This window comes from Pipistrellus kuhlii, unplaced genomic scaffold (assembly GCF_014108245.1).
Source record: "Pipistrellus kuhlii isolate mPipKuh1 unplaced genomic scaffold, mPipKuh1.p scaffold_m20_p_30, whole genome shotgun sequence".
Taxonomy (NCBI): Eukaryota; Metazoa; Chordata; class Mammalia; order Chiroptera; family Vespertilionidae; genus Pipistrellus; species Pipistrellus kuhlii.
This window is the reverse complement of record NW_023425530.1, coordinates 5502570-5518747: the sequence shown is the minus strand read 5'-3', so window position 1 is coordinate 5518747 and position 16178 is coordinate 5502570. Positions and strand designations below refer to the sequence as shown.

Here is a 16178-nt window from a genome sequence, read left to right as displayed (position 1 = left end):
ATTCTGCTGCAGCAATTCAATTTCTAGGTATATAGTCTAAAAACCCTCACACATATACGAAGACATGCGTGCAACAATGCTCATAGCAGTGAATAAGTCAATCTGATAGATACATTGGAATTATATACAGTAGGGAAAAAGAAACTGACTAAAGCCCTGGCCGGTATGTTCAGTGGTTAGTGTTAGCCTGCCCACTGAGTGGTCTGAGTTTGATTCTGATCAACGACACGTACCTGGGTTGAAGGAGGCAACCAATCGATGTGTTTCTCTCACACAGATGTTTCTCCCTCCCTCCCTACCACTCCAAAAATCAATGGAAAAAATATCAATGGGTGAAGATTAACAAAAAAAAGAAAGAAAGAAATGGACTAAAAATGTGGCCAATTCGTAGCAATAATGTTGAGGGGGAGAAGAAGAAAGTCTCAAAGATTATATTCCTAATAAAATTTTTATAAAGTTAAAAACAGCAAAACTAAATAATATAAAATATTGTTTATAAAAATAAACAATTTGACAGGGTACAATATATACATGATAATGCTATTTTGAAAAGAGAAAAAGCACTTTACATTCTTTAGGTTTTTAACTCTGTGCACGTCCCTGAGTTAAGTATCCAGCCATGGGAAACAGGCAGAAAGGTGGTCCTACACCACAGCTCCAGGCTGGCCTCCAGAGCCTGAAGCCTCGTTTGAGCTGGAGTCACCAGCCGGGGGAGGCCAGGGGGCGATGGTCATCTCTCCATCAGGCTGGAAAGCCACACTCCACTCTGCCCTGGGCCCCAGCCCGCCTGGCTCCAGGCAGGCTCTGAAGCAGCGCGGCCCTGGGCCTGGTGCAACTGGCTGCAGCCAGCACTGGGCAGGGAAGTACCTCTGGAGAAGCGACAGCTGCAGGGCATCACCACTGTCTCCTTCCTCCTGGGTCTGCAGGGCCACAATGAGCCCACAGCCTCGGCCAGGCCCAACCTGGTGGCTGAAGTGGGCAGCTGTGTCCAGAAGCAGGGCAGCCAGGTGGGCAGCTTCCTGGGGCTCCGCGTCTTGGGCGAGGTACTCCTCCAGCCCATCGAGCAGCAGGAGGAAGGGGGCTGGTCCCCGGGCCTCATGGGCAGAGCACAGGAGCTGAAGAAGGTCTTGAGTTGAGGGCGGGTATTGGAAACGGATCTTCTAGAGAGAGAAAACAAGGGCCACATTCAGCACAGCAAGCCAGCTCTCAGCTTTGCACAGCCTTGCTTCCCTGCATACTTTCCTCAATGCCCAAATGAAGCAGCTTAGAGTGGTCAAATATATTCTTCTATTGCCCCCCCCCCCGCCTTAAAAAATTATTTAGCACTCGTTACTGTTCGGTATTAGTTCAGAACAGGGTGTATTTTTTTAACATATATATATATATATATATATATATATATATATATATATATATATATATATAAATTGATTTTTTTACAGAGAGGAAGTTAGAGGGATAGAGTTAGAAACATCCATGAGAGAGAAACATGGATCAGCTGCCTCCTGCACACCCCCCACCGGGGATGTGCCCGCAACCAAAGTACATACCCCCGACCGGAATCGAACCCGGGACCCTTCAGTCCACAGACCGACCCTCCATCCACTGAGCCAAACCGGTCAGGGCTGTATTTATTTATTTTTTAAGCGATAGTGGCAAGATTACAGTGAAGAGAGATAGATAGTACCCCCTAAGGCAAGGTATGTCTTCCTGCCAAATCTCTAGGTCAATCTTTTTTTTTTTTTTTTTAGGTCAATCTTTCTACGCAAAACCCACCCCAGCCTCCATTCTCACTCCGTCCTTGCCTCCGGCTTCCCTGGAACCAATTCGTGTCCTAACAACCAGGGTTAGTCCGGCTCCCAACCAGCCCTGATCCCACCCTTTGGGCCCCGCCTCTCGCCCCTTCATTGGACAGTCCTTCTCTCACTCAATTTTAACAAACCTCACAAGTCCCGCCCCCCCCTCATTCGTGACTCCGCCCTAGAATGCCTGTTCTGGCTCGTCCTTCCTTTGTCCCCTTCATTGGTCTGTCTAGTTGTCACTCAATCTCCGATCCGCCCTGCCACTGGCTGGTCCGTCTCAAGTCCCGCCTCCCGGTTACCTGTAGCCGCAGGGGGTCGAGCGCCGCCGGCGTCCGGCGGGGCAGGCTTTGCGGAGGCCTCCGCGTCAGGAAGAGCACGGGGCCTCGGCCCTCCCCTGCCGCCTCCAGGGCCGCCGCGAAGAGCAGCGCTGTCTTTCCGGACCCTGGGCCGCCGAGCAGCAGCAAAGGTGGCCCAACCTCCGCGGCCGTATCCTCCCGGGGCCCGGCCGCCCTCCCGGGGCTTAGCACCCGCTTCAGCGTCTCCGCCATCCACAGCGTGCCTCTCTGTCCAATCGGCGGCCTCTTCCTGCTCTTAATCCCGCCCAGCCCGAGGTCTCTTTGGTTACAGTGCACTTGGCTTCCCCATTGGTCTATGGATCTGTCCATCAAAGTTAGATCGGCCTTTGCTAGCTCCTAGCAGGTGAAGGGATGATTAACCTAGTCTGAGGGAGGAATACGGGCATTTGATGGGGGGAAAGCCCTTTGCTTGATTGAGTCTGCGGAGGAGAGCAGTACGAATACTATTATTGTGAGCCCATCAGCTAAAGAGACAGATGTAAGGTTGAGAGGTGAAGGGAGCAGACGCCTTGGAATCAGTGACACACTGAAGTCTCCTAGTCTGAGTTTGCTCACCTGTAAAATGGAGCTCATGATATCGCAGAGGAATATTGCTATGAGCATGTGTCTGTGGTTTTGCTGTTGTCACCCAGTGACGATTGAGAAGCAGAGAGATGGAGAAGCTGTGTACTTCTCTTTCTGGGTCTGAGTACTGGCACAAGTGTCTGTTAGGGACACTGGTGTGCAAAACCTCAGAAGCTGTCCCCGGGGGTCTGCGAGGAGTTCCTTTGGCCTGGGATCTTGGGTCCTGCTAGAGGTAAGGGGATAGGGGGCAGCACCACAGAACAAAGAAGGGACCAGGAGGAAAAAAAAACGGGCTGGGAGACTGGGACCGTTTTTGCTTTGTTCACTTGATAACTCCAGTGTCCAGAACAGTGACTAGCTTATTGTATATTCTCAATATACAGGATGGGGCAAAAGTAGGCTTCCGTTTGTGAGTACAGGAGACAGTTTATTCTTGTATTATTATTAATTATTGTATCATTTTCCATAAGAACTGTAAACCTACTCTTGCCCCACCCTGTGTGCACGTTAAATAAATGAATGAAAAAAAGGAAGGTAGGATTGATGAGAAACTGGGAGAAAGGAGGAACAAGGTGAGTGATCAAGTGATCGCAAGCTGGGGCTCCTCACCCAGACTTTGCCCCAGAGCTGCCACTCACAGCCCTGTTGCCCTAGCAACTCTGTTTCCTGGTAACTTCAAAGTAGTGCCGTTGCCAGGAGACCCAGGGACAGGGTGGAACTGAGATTTCCGGGGCTTTCTCTCTCTGGGACCAGGACACAGTTCCATAATATCCCCCAATATACCACTCACACAGTCGGGTACCCCCACACTGCTACACACACACACACACACACACACACACACACACACACACACTCCATGGCATCTCTGCATATGTTCCACTTCTAGAATCCCCATCACCCATATGCTCACAGACCTACACTATCCTGACACAAAGCATCCTATCCACTCTCTCTCCTACCTTCTCACCCCCTCACCCTTCCCTTGTACACACAGTGGAACACACCGATACAATCATATCATTGCCACCACACACAGAGACAGTTTCCTTTTAGCTGATGTTCCTGCAGCTCTTTCTAATACACACAGAGATGAGGTACACTGTTACACTGCCTTGTCAAAAGCACCACCTCAGCCCCTTCCTCCAACAAACCATGATTCACCTCCCTTTGCAACACTACAGATGCACAAGCACCCCGTAGTGATAACTGGATCCCACAGTTGCATACATGGGAACATGCTGAACACAGCCCACCTCAGGTCTTTTGCATTTGCTGTTCCCCTGCCTAGAGCACCCAGCTCCCAGATAGCCCACTGGCTCATTTTTCTACTCCATTCAGGTCTCTGCTCAAATATCACCCAGAGAGGCTTTCCCTGACCAGGGAAAGACTGCACACACTTCACTTTTTAAAATATGTCTTTATTGATTTTTTTTTTTGAGAGAGAGAGAGAGAGAGAGAGAGAGAGAGAAGAAGGGAGAGAGAGATAGAAACATCACTGATGAGAGAGAATCATTGATTGGCTGCCTCTTGCATGCCCCCTACTGGGGATGAACTTACATCTTCTCATAGACTGGGGATCAAGCTCACTACCTGGGCATGTGTCCTGACCAGGAATCGAACCAGCGACCTCTTGGTTCATGGGTTGCCGCTCCAGCCAGGCCATGCTTCACTTTTAACTGCTTATCTGTCTTTATATATCTTCAAATAACGTATAACTTCTAATGTTATGTACTTATTTTATTGCCCCTAGAAGGTCAGCTCCACCAAGGAGCTGTTCACTGCTGGATCCCCAGCTACTAGAAGAGCACCTAGCACACAGTAGGTTCTCATAAATGTAGGCTGAGTGCGTACATTGGCAGAGATGCGGACGTTTGGCATACCTCTCATGCATACAATGCTTCTTTCCCTCACTGCTTAGAATCCTGTCTTCATGTTCTGATAGAAGAACAATTAACATAGAGAGGAGCTCCCTGGAGTATGGAGGACTGATGGGTGAGAGGATAAGGACTTATCAACACTCTCAAGTTAATTCATTTAACAACTATTTGTTGAGCACCTGCGGTGTGCCAGATCCTGTTTTGGGCACTGGGAACTCAGTAGTGAACAGTTGACAAAATCTTTAGCTGACATCCCTTGGGAGGGAGGCTGAGGAATTTAAATAGTCTATGAGCAGATGTAAGTTCATGAAGAAAAAAAAAAGTTTGCACAGGGAAGGAAAGTTTGGAGGACCAATGATTTGGCTGCTTTTGCAGTTCTGAATAGAGTGGTAGGAGAGGACCTCAATGAGAAGTTGACAGGAGAGAAAAGGCTTGAAGGAGGTCATGGGGGGAATCATGCAACTAAGGGGTGGGGGAGAGAACATTCCAGGTTGAGGCCCTGCACCTGTGAAGGCTCCTCCGCGGCATTGGCAGAACTTTGGCTTTTACATCTAGTGGCATGGGGATCCACAAGAGGGTCTGAGCAGAGGAGGGACATGGTCTCAGTGACATTCTAAACCACAGCACTGCTTTGGATGAGCTGAGTTTGAGATGTGGTGAGACCCACGGGAGCACGTCAAGAATGCTCTTGAATAGGCGGGTACATCTCAATATGGGTTCTCTACCTACGGTTATCCGTCATGGGATGGGGATGTGGACAAGGCTCAGGCTGCCACCACCCTCCCTAGCGGGCCCAGACACTTCGGTGTACCCTGCAGCCCCATTTTAACCTTTCAGGACCGTGGACAGCACCAACAGGCTTGGTAGGGGTGCTGTCCACGTGCTGACAATTTGCTTGCTTCCTGTCCTGGGTGGAGGCAGCTGTGCGACTGGAGGTGTGAGCCCTGGAAACAGGAGCTCTGGTCTGGGAAGCGGGGGAGGGGAGGGCCCATGGTTCTGTGCCTCCTTTGATTTCATCCTTTCATGCTCTCATCTCATTCCCTGTGATCCACAACAGGCCCACCCCTTCCCCCTCCCCCTCACTTACTCCGCTCCAGCCACATAGGTCCCCACACCGTTCCCTGAACACAGCAGGCACTCTCCAACCGCAGGGATAGTCCCTCCGCCTGGAATGCTTCTCCCACAGCCCTGGTATGCTAATGGATCCCTCCCTCCTCTCCCGCACACCTCATCTCCGGTATCATCCCCTCAGAAAGAAGTTTCCTGACCACCCACTTTAAGTTGCAAACTGTGTCTCCATCCCACAGTTGTCCTATTGTCTTCTCTAGTTTCAGTTTTCTCCTGATCACTTACCAATGCCTAACATATCAGAGGTCCCAATCCCTGACCTAAGTCTGTGGTCCTAGAGTTTGGAAATCAGAATTTTTTACATTTTCGAAAATAACGCTGGTGTAAATACTCCGTGCTGCATAACACCCCTGGTGGAGTCTGGGATGACATCTCAAAAGCAAACACTTTATCATCAATGAAACATAAGAATATTCACATCATGTTAAATAAATGAACGCTATAGTAACCTCATGTCAGTTCAGGTCAGGTTTTTGCCACAGATGAATTATGAAAAAAAATTTTTCTTGGTTCTCAGATACTTTCGAAATTTGCTATTGTAGTTCCGTATACACTGAGTAGCCAGATTATTATGATCTCTGAATGCATAATAATCTGGCCACTCAGTGTATATCCTATATAATAAAAGGCTAATATGCAAATTGTTCCCTTGACCGGAGTTCGACCAGCAGGCAGGCTGGCCAACTGCCTGCCTGTATATACATACATACATACATACATACATACATATACATATATATATGTGTGTGTATGTATGTATATATATATATATTCTGAGTGGCCAATTATGCATTCAGAGATCATAATAATCTGGCCACTCAGTGTATAGCTTATGTATCTTGTTTGTCTCTTAAGTATTAGAATGTGAGCTCCATGAGGGCAGAAATTTGTGTCTGTTCTGTTAACTGCGACAGCCAATATGTCTAATCACACAGCACTTGGCATATAGAAGGTGCTTCCTAGTGTTTGATGAATGAATGGATGGATGGATGGATGAATTAGGGGAAAGCAGCTTCCCCTTTCCTAGTCCCTGGATGACTCCATGCCCTGAATGGCCTGTCTGAAGCCCTTCAGAGCTTGTGTGTGTGTGTGTGTGTGTGTGTGTGTGTGTGTTTCCCTGCCCCTCCTACACTTTCTGGTCTCCATTGGGTCTTCAGCACAACCTCACAATCAGAACTCCTGCTCTCATCCATGTATCTAGGGGTTTGGCTTTGAGGTTCCTACTGGCCTCAGCATCTCCTTTCATTATTAGGGACCCTGAGTCCACTCACCTTATTTCCTGTGCCTTCTGCCCCCTGGTCATGGTAAAAAACCAAACAAAAACAAAACAAAACAAAAAACACACACAAAAAAAAAACAAAAAAAAAAACAAACAGGCCAGCTGCCTGGGGAAGAGGCATGTGAGGCCCCTCACTGTATGTTTGTGGATCTGCATTTCACACGAAGACACAAGGGCACAGAGAGGTTAATTAACTTTCCTGAGGCCAAGAAGTGCAGAGCCAAGATTTAAGCCCAAGTTACTGGCCCACAGCCCCACACTTTCCATAATTGCCCTCAGATACACTAACAATACACCCACACCCAGCCTCACTGACACCTAGACCCACAATAAAATACCTCCACATCCCAATACTTAGGGAAGGAAGGCATGTGGCCAAACTTCTGTTACAAACAGGTCTTTATTAAAGATGAGGAAGGGGCAGGAAAGGGAGTCAGTGTCTCCTCTGCCCACTGCCCTTGGCTGCCCTCCTGGATGGGGAGCCCTGTGCTCCACCCATGCCCTCATGATGGGCACATCCTCATGAGGCTGAGGCATGGGGGCAGTGTGAAAAATGGGTGGGTTCCAAGGGGGAAAAAAGTCCTTTCCCACAGCCCTAATAAATAACAGAAGGGTTTGGGGTGACCCGGGCACAGGGAAAGGGAGACAGCACCCTGAACCACAAAACTTTTGAACTGGACAAGCCCTGCATACGTAGGGGGTTAGGAGGGACTGGGTGAGAGGGTGCACATAGTGGAAGGTCTGAGAGGGGAAGGGGTGAATCAAGGACCCTGCCATGGGGGAACCTGCCCCCACCCTCGGGTTGGATTCTGATCCTGAGGAGAGAGAGAACCCAGTTACAAAGATTGATCCCATCTCCCTCCTCAGTTTTGCACATACTTAGACATGGGCGGTTCCCCATTGGCTGGAATCATACCCACCCTAGAAATTCTGGAAAACAAGGGCTCCTGTTGGTTGTTCATTTGCTGAACACTGGCTGGAGCTGCCCTCTTGCCTGAGGATTCTAAGTGAGGAGGAGGCTCCCATTGGCTGGAGTAAACTCCTTTTGGTTATAATTCAGATAACTGGAGGCTCCCATTGGCTGGCAATAGCCAATGGGATCAGGATTTGGCCCTCAAAAGGGCAATCCTAGTGGGCAAGGGCCCACCTCCCAGTTATGCCCACTTGGATGTCCCAGAGGGCAAGAGAGGCAGGGGGACCCCCAAATGTCCTTCCAGCCATCCTCTGATGTCTGGACCCGGCTGGTTTGGGGACGGGGGCCTTTGGCACTCACACGGCGCACGCATGCACACGTGTGGCAGGGAAGAAATGAGGACTGGCAGATTCTGAGTGAGTGAGTGGGCCTCACAGCAGGTGGTCACGGCTAGCAAACAGGTAAGGGCTGAAGTTGTCCCGATGGAAGGGGGAGGGATAGAGTCCACTAAGGGTGTACAGGTCCCGCAGCAGGGGTGTGGGCAACAACAGCTTCCGGCTACGTCCACCACCCCCGCCTGGCCCCCCAGGCCCAGGAGAGGAGGGTGAGGGGCCCTGGCTGGGGGTTGGTGCTGGCAGGGGCAGGGGCAGAGGCAGAGGCGTTGGCTCAGATCTCAATCGAGGGCGGGGCACACGGGGTGATGAACACATGGCTGGAGCCCTGGAGGACGCGCAGCTTGGGATCAGGTGGCCACGGCGGGCGCAGTTCTGCGGCTCTGGGGGTCAGAGGTCATGGGGTTAGAAAGCTGGGGAGGAGGGAAGACCTCTGTGGCAGTCACCACCATCTGGAAGTCCCCTCATTTATCCCTCCATTCCCCGGACACTCACTGGATGGGGTGAGCCGTGCCGGTGTCGAATGCGGCCTGCAGGCCTCGGGTTCCTGAGACAAAGAGGCAGAGGGATGGGCTAGCGGTCCCCTGAGGCCCTCGGGCCACAGCATGAGGGACTCATAGGGCAGAGAGCCCAAAGGAAGAGACAACCAGATTATCAGGATCAACCATGTGCCGGTCACACACCCCCCCGATCTGTTGCCTGACTCCCTGCATCCTTGGCCCCCCTTCCACCCACCACCCTCTCCAGCCGGGAGCAGCCCCCGGCCCCCCTTACCTGGGCCACACTTAACTTTTCGAGGGGGCTGTCCACGGGGGGGGCTTGGCCCAGGCTCTCCCAGGGGGAGAGCCTTCGGCCGGAGGGCGGCCGGCTCTGGAAGTTGTGCACGACGCAGCTGACCTGGGACAGAGGCGTGTTAGGCTAATAAGATCCGAGTTATGTAAATACCATCCCCACTTTTTCAGATAAGGACACTGAGGGTAAGGTTTTCAAAGACAGCTACCGTTTTTTATGATGCTTACTATGTTCCTTTCCTGCTTCCTATTGTAATTACTCCTCAGGGCTGGGCCGCGAGGAGGCAAGTAAGGCTCTGTTTGGTAAAGTTTAAATTTTTGATGTTTTTTGCACTAATTTTTAAAAAATGTTTCACTGAAATATGGCTTATCTGAATTACTGAATGTTTTAGCACCCTTCGAATTTTGCACCCAAAACAAGGACCTCGCTCACATCACCCTGATCCAGGTCCTGCTATCCCATTTCCCAGATGAACATCTGGGCAAGGGAAGGTTAAAGATCTTGTCCAAGGTCACAGCGTCCATAACCCTCACAATCATGCAGTCCTCCCTTTTGGGCCAAGGAGCTGCTGGAGGGTCTCCCACACCAGAGTGGGTGGAAGGGGTGCTCACCAGGAAGGTGGCAATGGCCACTCCGGTCAGGAAGCCCGCCAGCACGTCTGACCAGTGGTTGCGGTACTCGGCCACGCGGACCACACCCACCAGGAAGGCGGGGCACAGCAGGGCCAGGCAGAGCGAGGGTTTGACCAGGCGGGAGCCCTTTATGCGGAACACCAGTGTCACGTACATCTGCGGAAACCAAACGGGACCAGTCAGGGGACACAGGCAATGCAGTTGCCGAACCCAAGTGGCCGCTGCGTTTGGGGCTGGGGGGCATGGCCAGAACCCCATTGGGGCTGGAGGATGTGGTCAGGGGCTCCAGGGAAGAGCCAGGAGACGGGAGTGCGGGGATGGAGTCAGGCACTCCCAGTGGGCGTGGCCAGGTCACCAAAGAGCAATGGAGCCCTCAGGGGCAGGGTCTCCCAGGGACCAGTCACAGATGGAGAAAGGCCCTGCTGGGCTGGGGCGTGGCTACAGAAGCAGAGGGCGGCACCAGGACCTAAGGGGCGGCCCAGGAGCTCCAGGAGGTGGAATCCCCAAACACCAGAGAATCTCTGACCCAAACTCCAGGAAAAGGAGTCAAAGCAACACAGGGTGCGGCCAGGGAAAAGCAAGGGAGAGTCAGGAAGTCCTCGCAGAGACCAAGACCATAAAGGGGGAGGGACTGAGGGTCCCAGGGGGTGAAAGTAGCATCCTGGGGACGTGGCTAGGCTCCAGGCACAGGGTCCTGATCCCTCAGGGCGGAGCCAACAGCTTCCATTGGGTGTGGCATTCCTGGGCCAGGAGGCGGGGCCAGACACCAAAAGGCAGTCAGTCAACCACAGCAGATTCAGGGCCTGACTAGGGTCCAGGGGAGGAGTCAGAGTTCCTACCGGGTAGACCCTGCCTTATGGGCGGAGTAACAGGGTCAGGGCGTGGCTTCTCCTGGGTCAGAATCAGAGGCTCCCGCCCAGGTGGCCTGCCCCGCTGGGCGCTCCCATCTGGGGCTCACCGCGGTGTAGGTGACGGCGTAGGCGCAGAGGGCAGCATCCTTGCAGGGGAACGCTCGGCGTGCAGCGGCCACCAGGTTGGGGCTGCCGGCGCAGGCGCCCAGGTCGGTGACAAAGCGGTCGGGCCCTGGCCGGTCTGGTGAGGGCGGCTGGCAGCCCAGGGCCGTGTAGTTGGGGCGGCACACGGACAGGAAGTGCGGCGTGGGGTTGCCAGTCACTACCTGCCCCGCGTTGGCAAAGATGGTGGTGGTGAAGAGGCCAAAGGAGTAGACCCCTAGGGATGGGGTGGGAAGGGGTGCATGTTAGGGCCCCGAGGCCGCTCTGGCTCCCCCTGTGAGCCTCCTTGTGACTCATCTGGGCCCTCTCTCCTTGTTCCCGTGACCACTATTCAATCCCCTGATACCTCACCCCATGAGTTACCACACCTGGCCACCATGATGGCGCTCTGTCCCCCTGGGACAACCACCGAGGCAGCAGGAGCCCTCCCCTGGGATCCCACCAGACCTGACATCAGCATGGGACCTGGGCCTGGGACCTCCCAGACGCATCCCGACGGCATTCCTGGGCCCCTTTATATCTGCCCTGGACTCGCTGTGACCGAGGTGCCCACTTTTCTTCCGGGTCCCCAATGAGCCAGAGCTGAACACCGGCCCTCTGCCTCAGGGACCACTGTTATGGATGAGCTGTGCCCTCTCCCGACCCCCGCCACCACCCACTGTGGCTGGGACTACATTTACAGCACAGCTGGGGTCTCATCTCTCTGGGGCCCCATGGTGTCCTCCTTTTCTGACAGATTTTCCCTGTGGCAATTTGGGGCCCTCCTCTTGCAGTTGCCGTGGTTGGCTTAGGCCCCGTCCATGTCCCTAAGACCTCCATCATGCCTGGCCAGAGCCCAAGTCCCTTTTTGCCTCTGACCGTCATAACAACTCTCGGCCCCTCACCCCCTGGAATCCTGATGATGGCCGAGCCTGGCCCAGATCCCTTTGGGTGGTTGAACCCTGGGCCTGTCACTCACCCAGGAAGCGGACCAGCCTCCTCAGTGGGGGGCTGAAGCGGCAGCAGGCCCCAGACACGATGGTGCTCTCCCGGATGACGGGGATGGCTGAGGGCGGTGCGGGGAAAAAGGCACGAGCCAGCTCCCCCAGCAAGATCTGTGGGTGAGACCAGAATAGGGTCCTCCTGGCCTTCGAGCCCAGCCCTCGCCACTCCCCGACCCCCGTGCCTCCCGGGAGGGCCTCCCACCGTCTACCAAGGCGACCCCCCTCAGTCTCACCGTGAGGGTGGGCCCAGCGGTGACCAGAGCATAGATAAGTGCAGGAGGTGCTCGGCTGGCAGCCTCAGGCCCCGGGTAGGGCTTGGCATAAGTGCTGTCATAGCAGAAGAAGCCCTGGGCGTGCACAGGGAAGGTGTCCGTGAACTCCAGGCGGTAAGCAAGCAGGACCACCACGCCCAGCAGCACAGACTGCCGCCCAGCCAGAGCAGAGAGAGAGACGGAGAGAAAAAGAGAGGGTCAGGCCTGAACTGGGGACATGGCCACACACACACACACACACACACACGCACACAAACATGACAGTCAGAGAGAGAAAAGGGGGAGAGAGACAGAGAGTGATCAAGACAGAGGGAGATGAAGAGAGAGAGAGAGAGAGAGAGAGAGAGAGAGAGAGAGAGAGAGGGGAGAGAGAGAGAGAGAGAGAGAGAGGGGGCAACGGGGCCAGAGAAGTGTCAGAGTTTGGGAGACACAAGTAAGAGACAGAGAAAAGAGATGGAGATGGAAACAGAAAGAAAGAGAGGGAAGACAGAAGTGGAGGGGAGAGGAGAGAAGCGGGAAGAGGAGAAAGAAAAAGAGAAAAGGCAAAGGAAAAAAAAAGAGAAGGGTCTAGAACAATAGACTAGAGAGAGAAGAAAAGAGGGAATGGGATTGGGAGGGAGGGTGAGGACACGGTTAAAATCTGACCAGAGAGATAGAGAGACTCGCTGGACAGATCACCAGGGGAAGAACTAATCCTACTGGTGGGATAGCAGCTACCTCAGGACTAACTCTTCCTGTGGGCAGGGGGCCATACTAACCCTTTTCTGTCAGTGAATACATTGACCTTCTAAATATGCCCATTGGACAGAAGAGGAAATTGAGGCTCAGGAGGGTATGTGAGATGCCCAGAGTCCCGAGGTGAGGATGTGAAGAGCAGGATTGGAACCCTGGGAGCATTACCTCTGAGTCCAAGCCCATAGACACTCCTCAAGAGAAAGGGAATCATATTCTCATCTCCCTGCCCACCCCCCCCCCCCGCCCCCCAGACAGGGGGGAGGAGATCGGGAGAGAGAAGGCAGGCCTGGAACCAGCTAGGTGGAAAGTTAGGGACTTGGCCAGGAAGAGGGACACAGAAAAGGGACAGAAAGACAGGTACACCCCCTCCCCACTGAGGGAATGGGGATGAAGGAGGCATGGACTCCTCACCTCCACGAAGACAAAGCAGGGGATGATGGAGAAACTCCTCTTGAGCTGAGGTCTCCCTCCCGCCATGGTGAAGGCCTGGGCCTGTGGAGGTGGGGAGGAGGCGGGGTGGCCAGGGTGTGGCCGAGGGGGAAGCTGACTGAGGTCACGGGGCCCCTGGAGTCCTCTGGCCATGCCTCTGCGTATCCAGGGCTCAGCCCTGCTCCTGCCCATCGGAGACACCAGCTTCCTCTGACAGCCTGCTCCGCTCAGCCTGCGGCGGGGGAACCCCAGGGATTCTCTAGCGTGTTCCCTCCCTGTAACCTACATAGGAGATTCTAGCCCCATACCTTTTAGGAGGGACTCTCCTCCTTACTAAGCAGGACCCCTCCCCCCGCCCCGGCTTTTAGGAGAGAATTCTCCAACTTAACAGGGATCCCTCCACTACGGAGAAGGATCCAGGTAGAAGGGTTCTCACACCCACCAGTGTTTAGGGAACCCCGTCCTCTCTTCCCACATGCTTTACAGGGAACCCCATGCTCCGTGTCCCCCTCCCCTTCCAGGCCCTTCTCCCAGGTCCCTGTGGTTCCTGGTTGATGGCCTCTCTACTTCCTTCCAGCATCTCCCACCACACGCTCCCCGCTGCCCCCAGCAGGGAAGCACTAACGGTCACACCTGCTTGACCCATCCTCCCAGGCAGGCGGCCTCACCTGGGAAAGAGCCCTATGACTTCCCACAGGTGGCTGCCACGCCTGCGCACTCACAGCCGTCCCTGGCCGCCAGCAGGGCAGTGACGGTCACCCCCATTGCACAGATGTGGAAACTGAGGCGCAGGCAGGTGAGGGTAGGCACTCTGGGTCCAGTGCTCCATCCACCGGGCTTGCTCTTCAGTGTAACATGTGGGATGAAGGATGCAAGAGGTCCCAGATGCCTATCTGGCCACAGCCCCGTCACTCTCCCGGAACATAGTCAACCACACTGGCACCCCCAGAGGACACAGCCTTCATCCGGCCCCCCTCCCCACACCCCACACGGCTCAGCCAACACGGACCACATGCCTGCTGCGTTCCAGGCACTGTACTGAGTGCCAGCCTGTGGTGAACAAGACGGGCCCACTCCTTCAGACAGGTGCCCAACACCCACCACAGCCCACCACACACATCACGGCATACTCACGCACACGCACCGCACACGCACACGGCACAATGTGCGCACAGCCTGTCACAGACACCCACACAGATCAAACAACTCCCCCAACACAGTCACAGGGACACAACAGGCGGCTCTTCACACACCACACAGCCCCACAGCCCCACATGAGCGCTCGCCCCTCAGGGAAGGGGGCTCAGGGTTGCCAACACACTTAAGAGCAACATCAAAAGGAGAGTCACCGTACACAGTGCAGGGGGGGGGGGGGAAGGGGAGGGGGAGGTGTCACAGAACCGGTCATAGTGTCACACCCCCAGTTACATGGAACTCAGTGACAACCACACACATGAACACTTCTCATCCACATCGACAGTCATGGGAGATACGGTGCTGTCCATGACCACAGCCAAATGGCCACACAAGGGCATATACATACATGGACCATGACAGACTCACACAGAGAGCCACAGCCACACACGAAAGATGCACGATGACAGCTGCACATTAGAATGCAAACATGCCCCCCCACACACCATTAAAAGGAACACACAACAGCAGCCACACAATGACAGCCATATACCCACAACCACACAGACACCAAAAGGCTCACAATCACAGGGACAGCCATCACAACAAAGCCACACACACACCATCAGGGATAGCCACGATGAGAGCACACAATGACAGCCACCGGAGACAGTCACACACACACACACACACACCACACCACACACACTTCAGAAGCCACACAACCACAGCTCTACAGACACAAAATGACAGTTACACAACCCCACTGACATGTAATTACAACCATGCAATCCCAGTCACCACCCTCGCCACCTCCTCCTGGCTTCTCAAGCCCGGGTTCCCTCCCATGCCCCCTCCCCAGGCTGGTCCCCTAGCTCCTCGCTTCCCCTCCCCCTTCCCACGCTGGACCCGCAGGGGACCGGACCCACAGGATCCGAACCCGGACCAGGCAGAGCCCGAGGGTGGGAAGCCCGCCAGACGGGGTCCAAGCCCGTCCCCCTCACCGGGTTGAGGCTTCGCCACCGGACTTCGGGTTCCGCCTAGACGTCACCAGCGCGGCCGGACAGACGGATCGCCGGCCTGGCGGGCGGGTGGGTGGACGCACAAATGGAGATGCTGTCGCCCGGCTCTGCGCAGCGCAGGCTCCGTGAAGGAGCGAGGGGCGTGGCCTCGGGTACCTTATTTGCATAAAACACTGGGCGGGGCATCGGGGCGTCTTATTAGCATGATCGGGGGCGGAGTCTCGGCGGTTCTTTGGGACCAGGCGGGGCGAGTTAGAATAGATTGAGGGGGAACGAAGGATGGAGGTTCAGGGGGAGGACTCTGGCCCGAGCCGGTTTGGCTCAGTAGGTAGTGCGTTGGCCTGTGGATTGAAGGGTCTCGGGTTTGATTCAAACCAAAGGCACATGCCCAGGTTGCGGGCTCGGTCCCCAGGGAGGGTGTGCAGGAGGCAGGCAATCAACGGATCTCTCTTATCATTGATGTTTCCATCTCTCTTCCCCTCTCCCTTCCTCTCTGAAATCAACAAAAATTATTTTAAGTCCTGGCCAGTTTGGCTCAGTGGATAGAGCTTCGGCCTGTGGACTGAAGGGTCCCGGATTGGATTCCAGTCAAGGGCATCTACCTTGGTTGTGGGCACATCCCCAGTAGGGGGTGTGTAAGAGGCAGCTGATTGATGATTCTCATCGATGTTTCTAGCTCTCTATCTCTCTGTAAAGAAATCAATAAAATATATTAAAAAAAGAAAAAAAAAAGAAAGGAAGACGTGTGGCTAGTAAGAAACAGCCTGTCTAGCCACTCATATCTGGACAGATCAACCCAGACAGGACTTGTCATATACCAATCTGCCCTCACACTGGGCTCTGACCCTAAGC

The 16178-nt window shown here is 54.0% G+C and overlaps 2 protein-coding genes across 9 annotated transcripts; both read right to left on the bottom strand.

The window, feature by feature from the left end:
* Positions 1–543: 543 nt before the first annotated feature.
* On the bottom strand, positions 544–2381 carry SWSAP1 (SWIM-type zinc finger 7 associated protein 1). Its single transcript, XM_036459776.2, has 2 exons — positions 2102–2381; positions 544–1160 (listed from the first exon to the last, which is right to left on the bottom strand). Exons 1-2 carry the CDS (start codon positions 2348–2350, stop codon positions 645–647), a joined length of 765 nt encoding a protein of 254 aa, XP_036315669.1. The 5' UTR covers positions 2351–2381; the 3' UTR covers positions 544–644.
* Positions 2382–7390: 5009 nt separating this feature from the next.
* On the bottom strand, positions 7391–15755 carry PLPPR2 (phospholipid phosphatase related 2). 8 transcript variants are annotated; one of them, XM_045589259.1, is made up of 10 exons: positions 15309–15755; positions 13839–14013; positions 13153–13233; positions 11968–12081; positions 11710–11845; positions 10697–10968; positions 9718–9894; positions 9089–9232; positions 8810–8861; positions 7391–8697 (listed from the first exon to the last, which is right to left on the bottom strand). In XM_045589259.1, the coding sequence occupies exons 3-10, from the start codon at positions 13216–13218 to the stop codon at positions 8354–8356; spliced, it is 1305 nt and encodes a 434-aa protein (XP_045445215.1). In that variant the 5' UTR covers positions 13219–13233; positions 13839–14013; positions 15309–15755; the 3' UTR covers positions 7391–8353. The 8 variants fall into 8 exon arrangements, with proteins under 8 accessions (XP_045445215.1, XP_045445216.1, XP_045445213.1 ...); XM_045589260.1 differs by having other exon boundaries at positions 13153–13238; positions 13846–14013; XM_045589257.1 differs by having other exon boundaries at positions 11968–12156; positions 15309–15753.
* Positions 15756–16178: the final 423 nt, after the last annotated feature.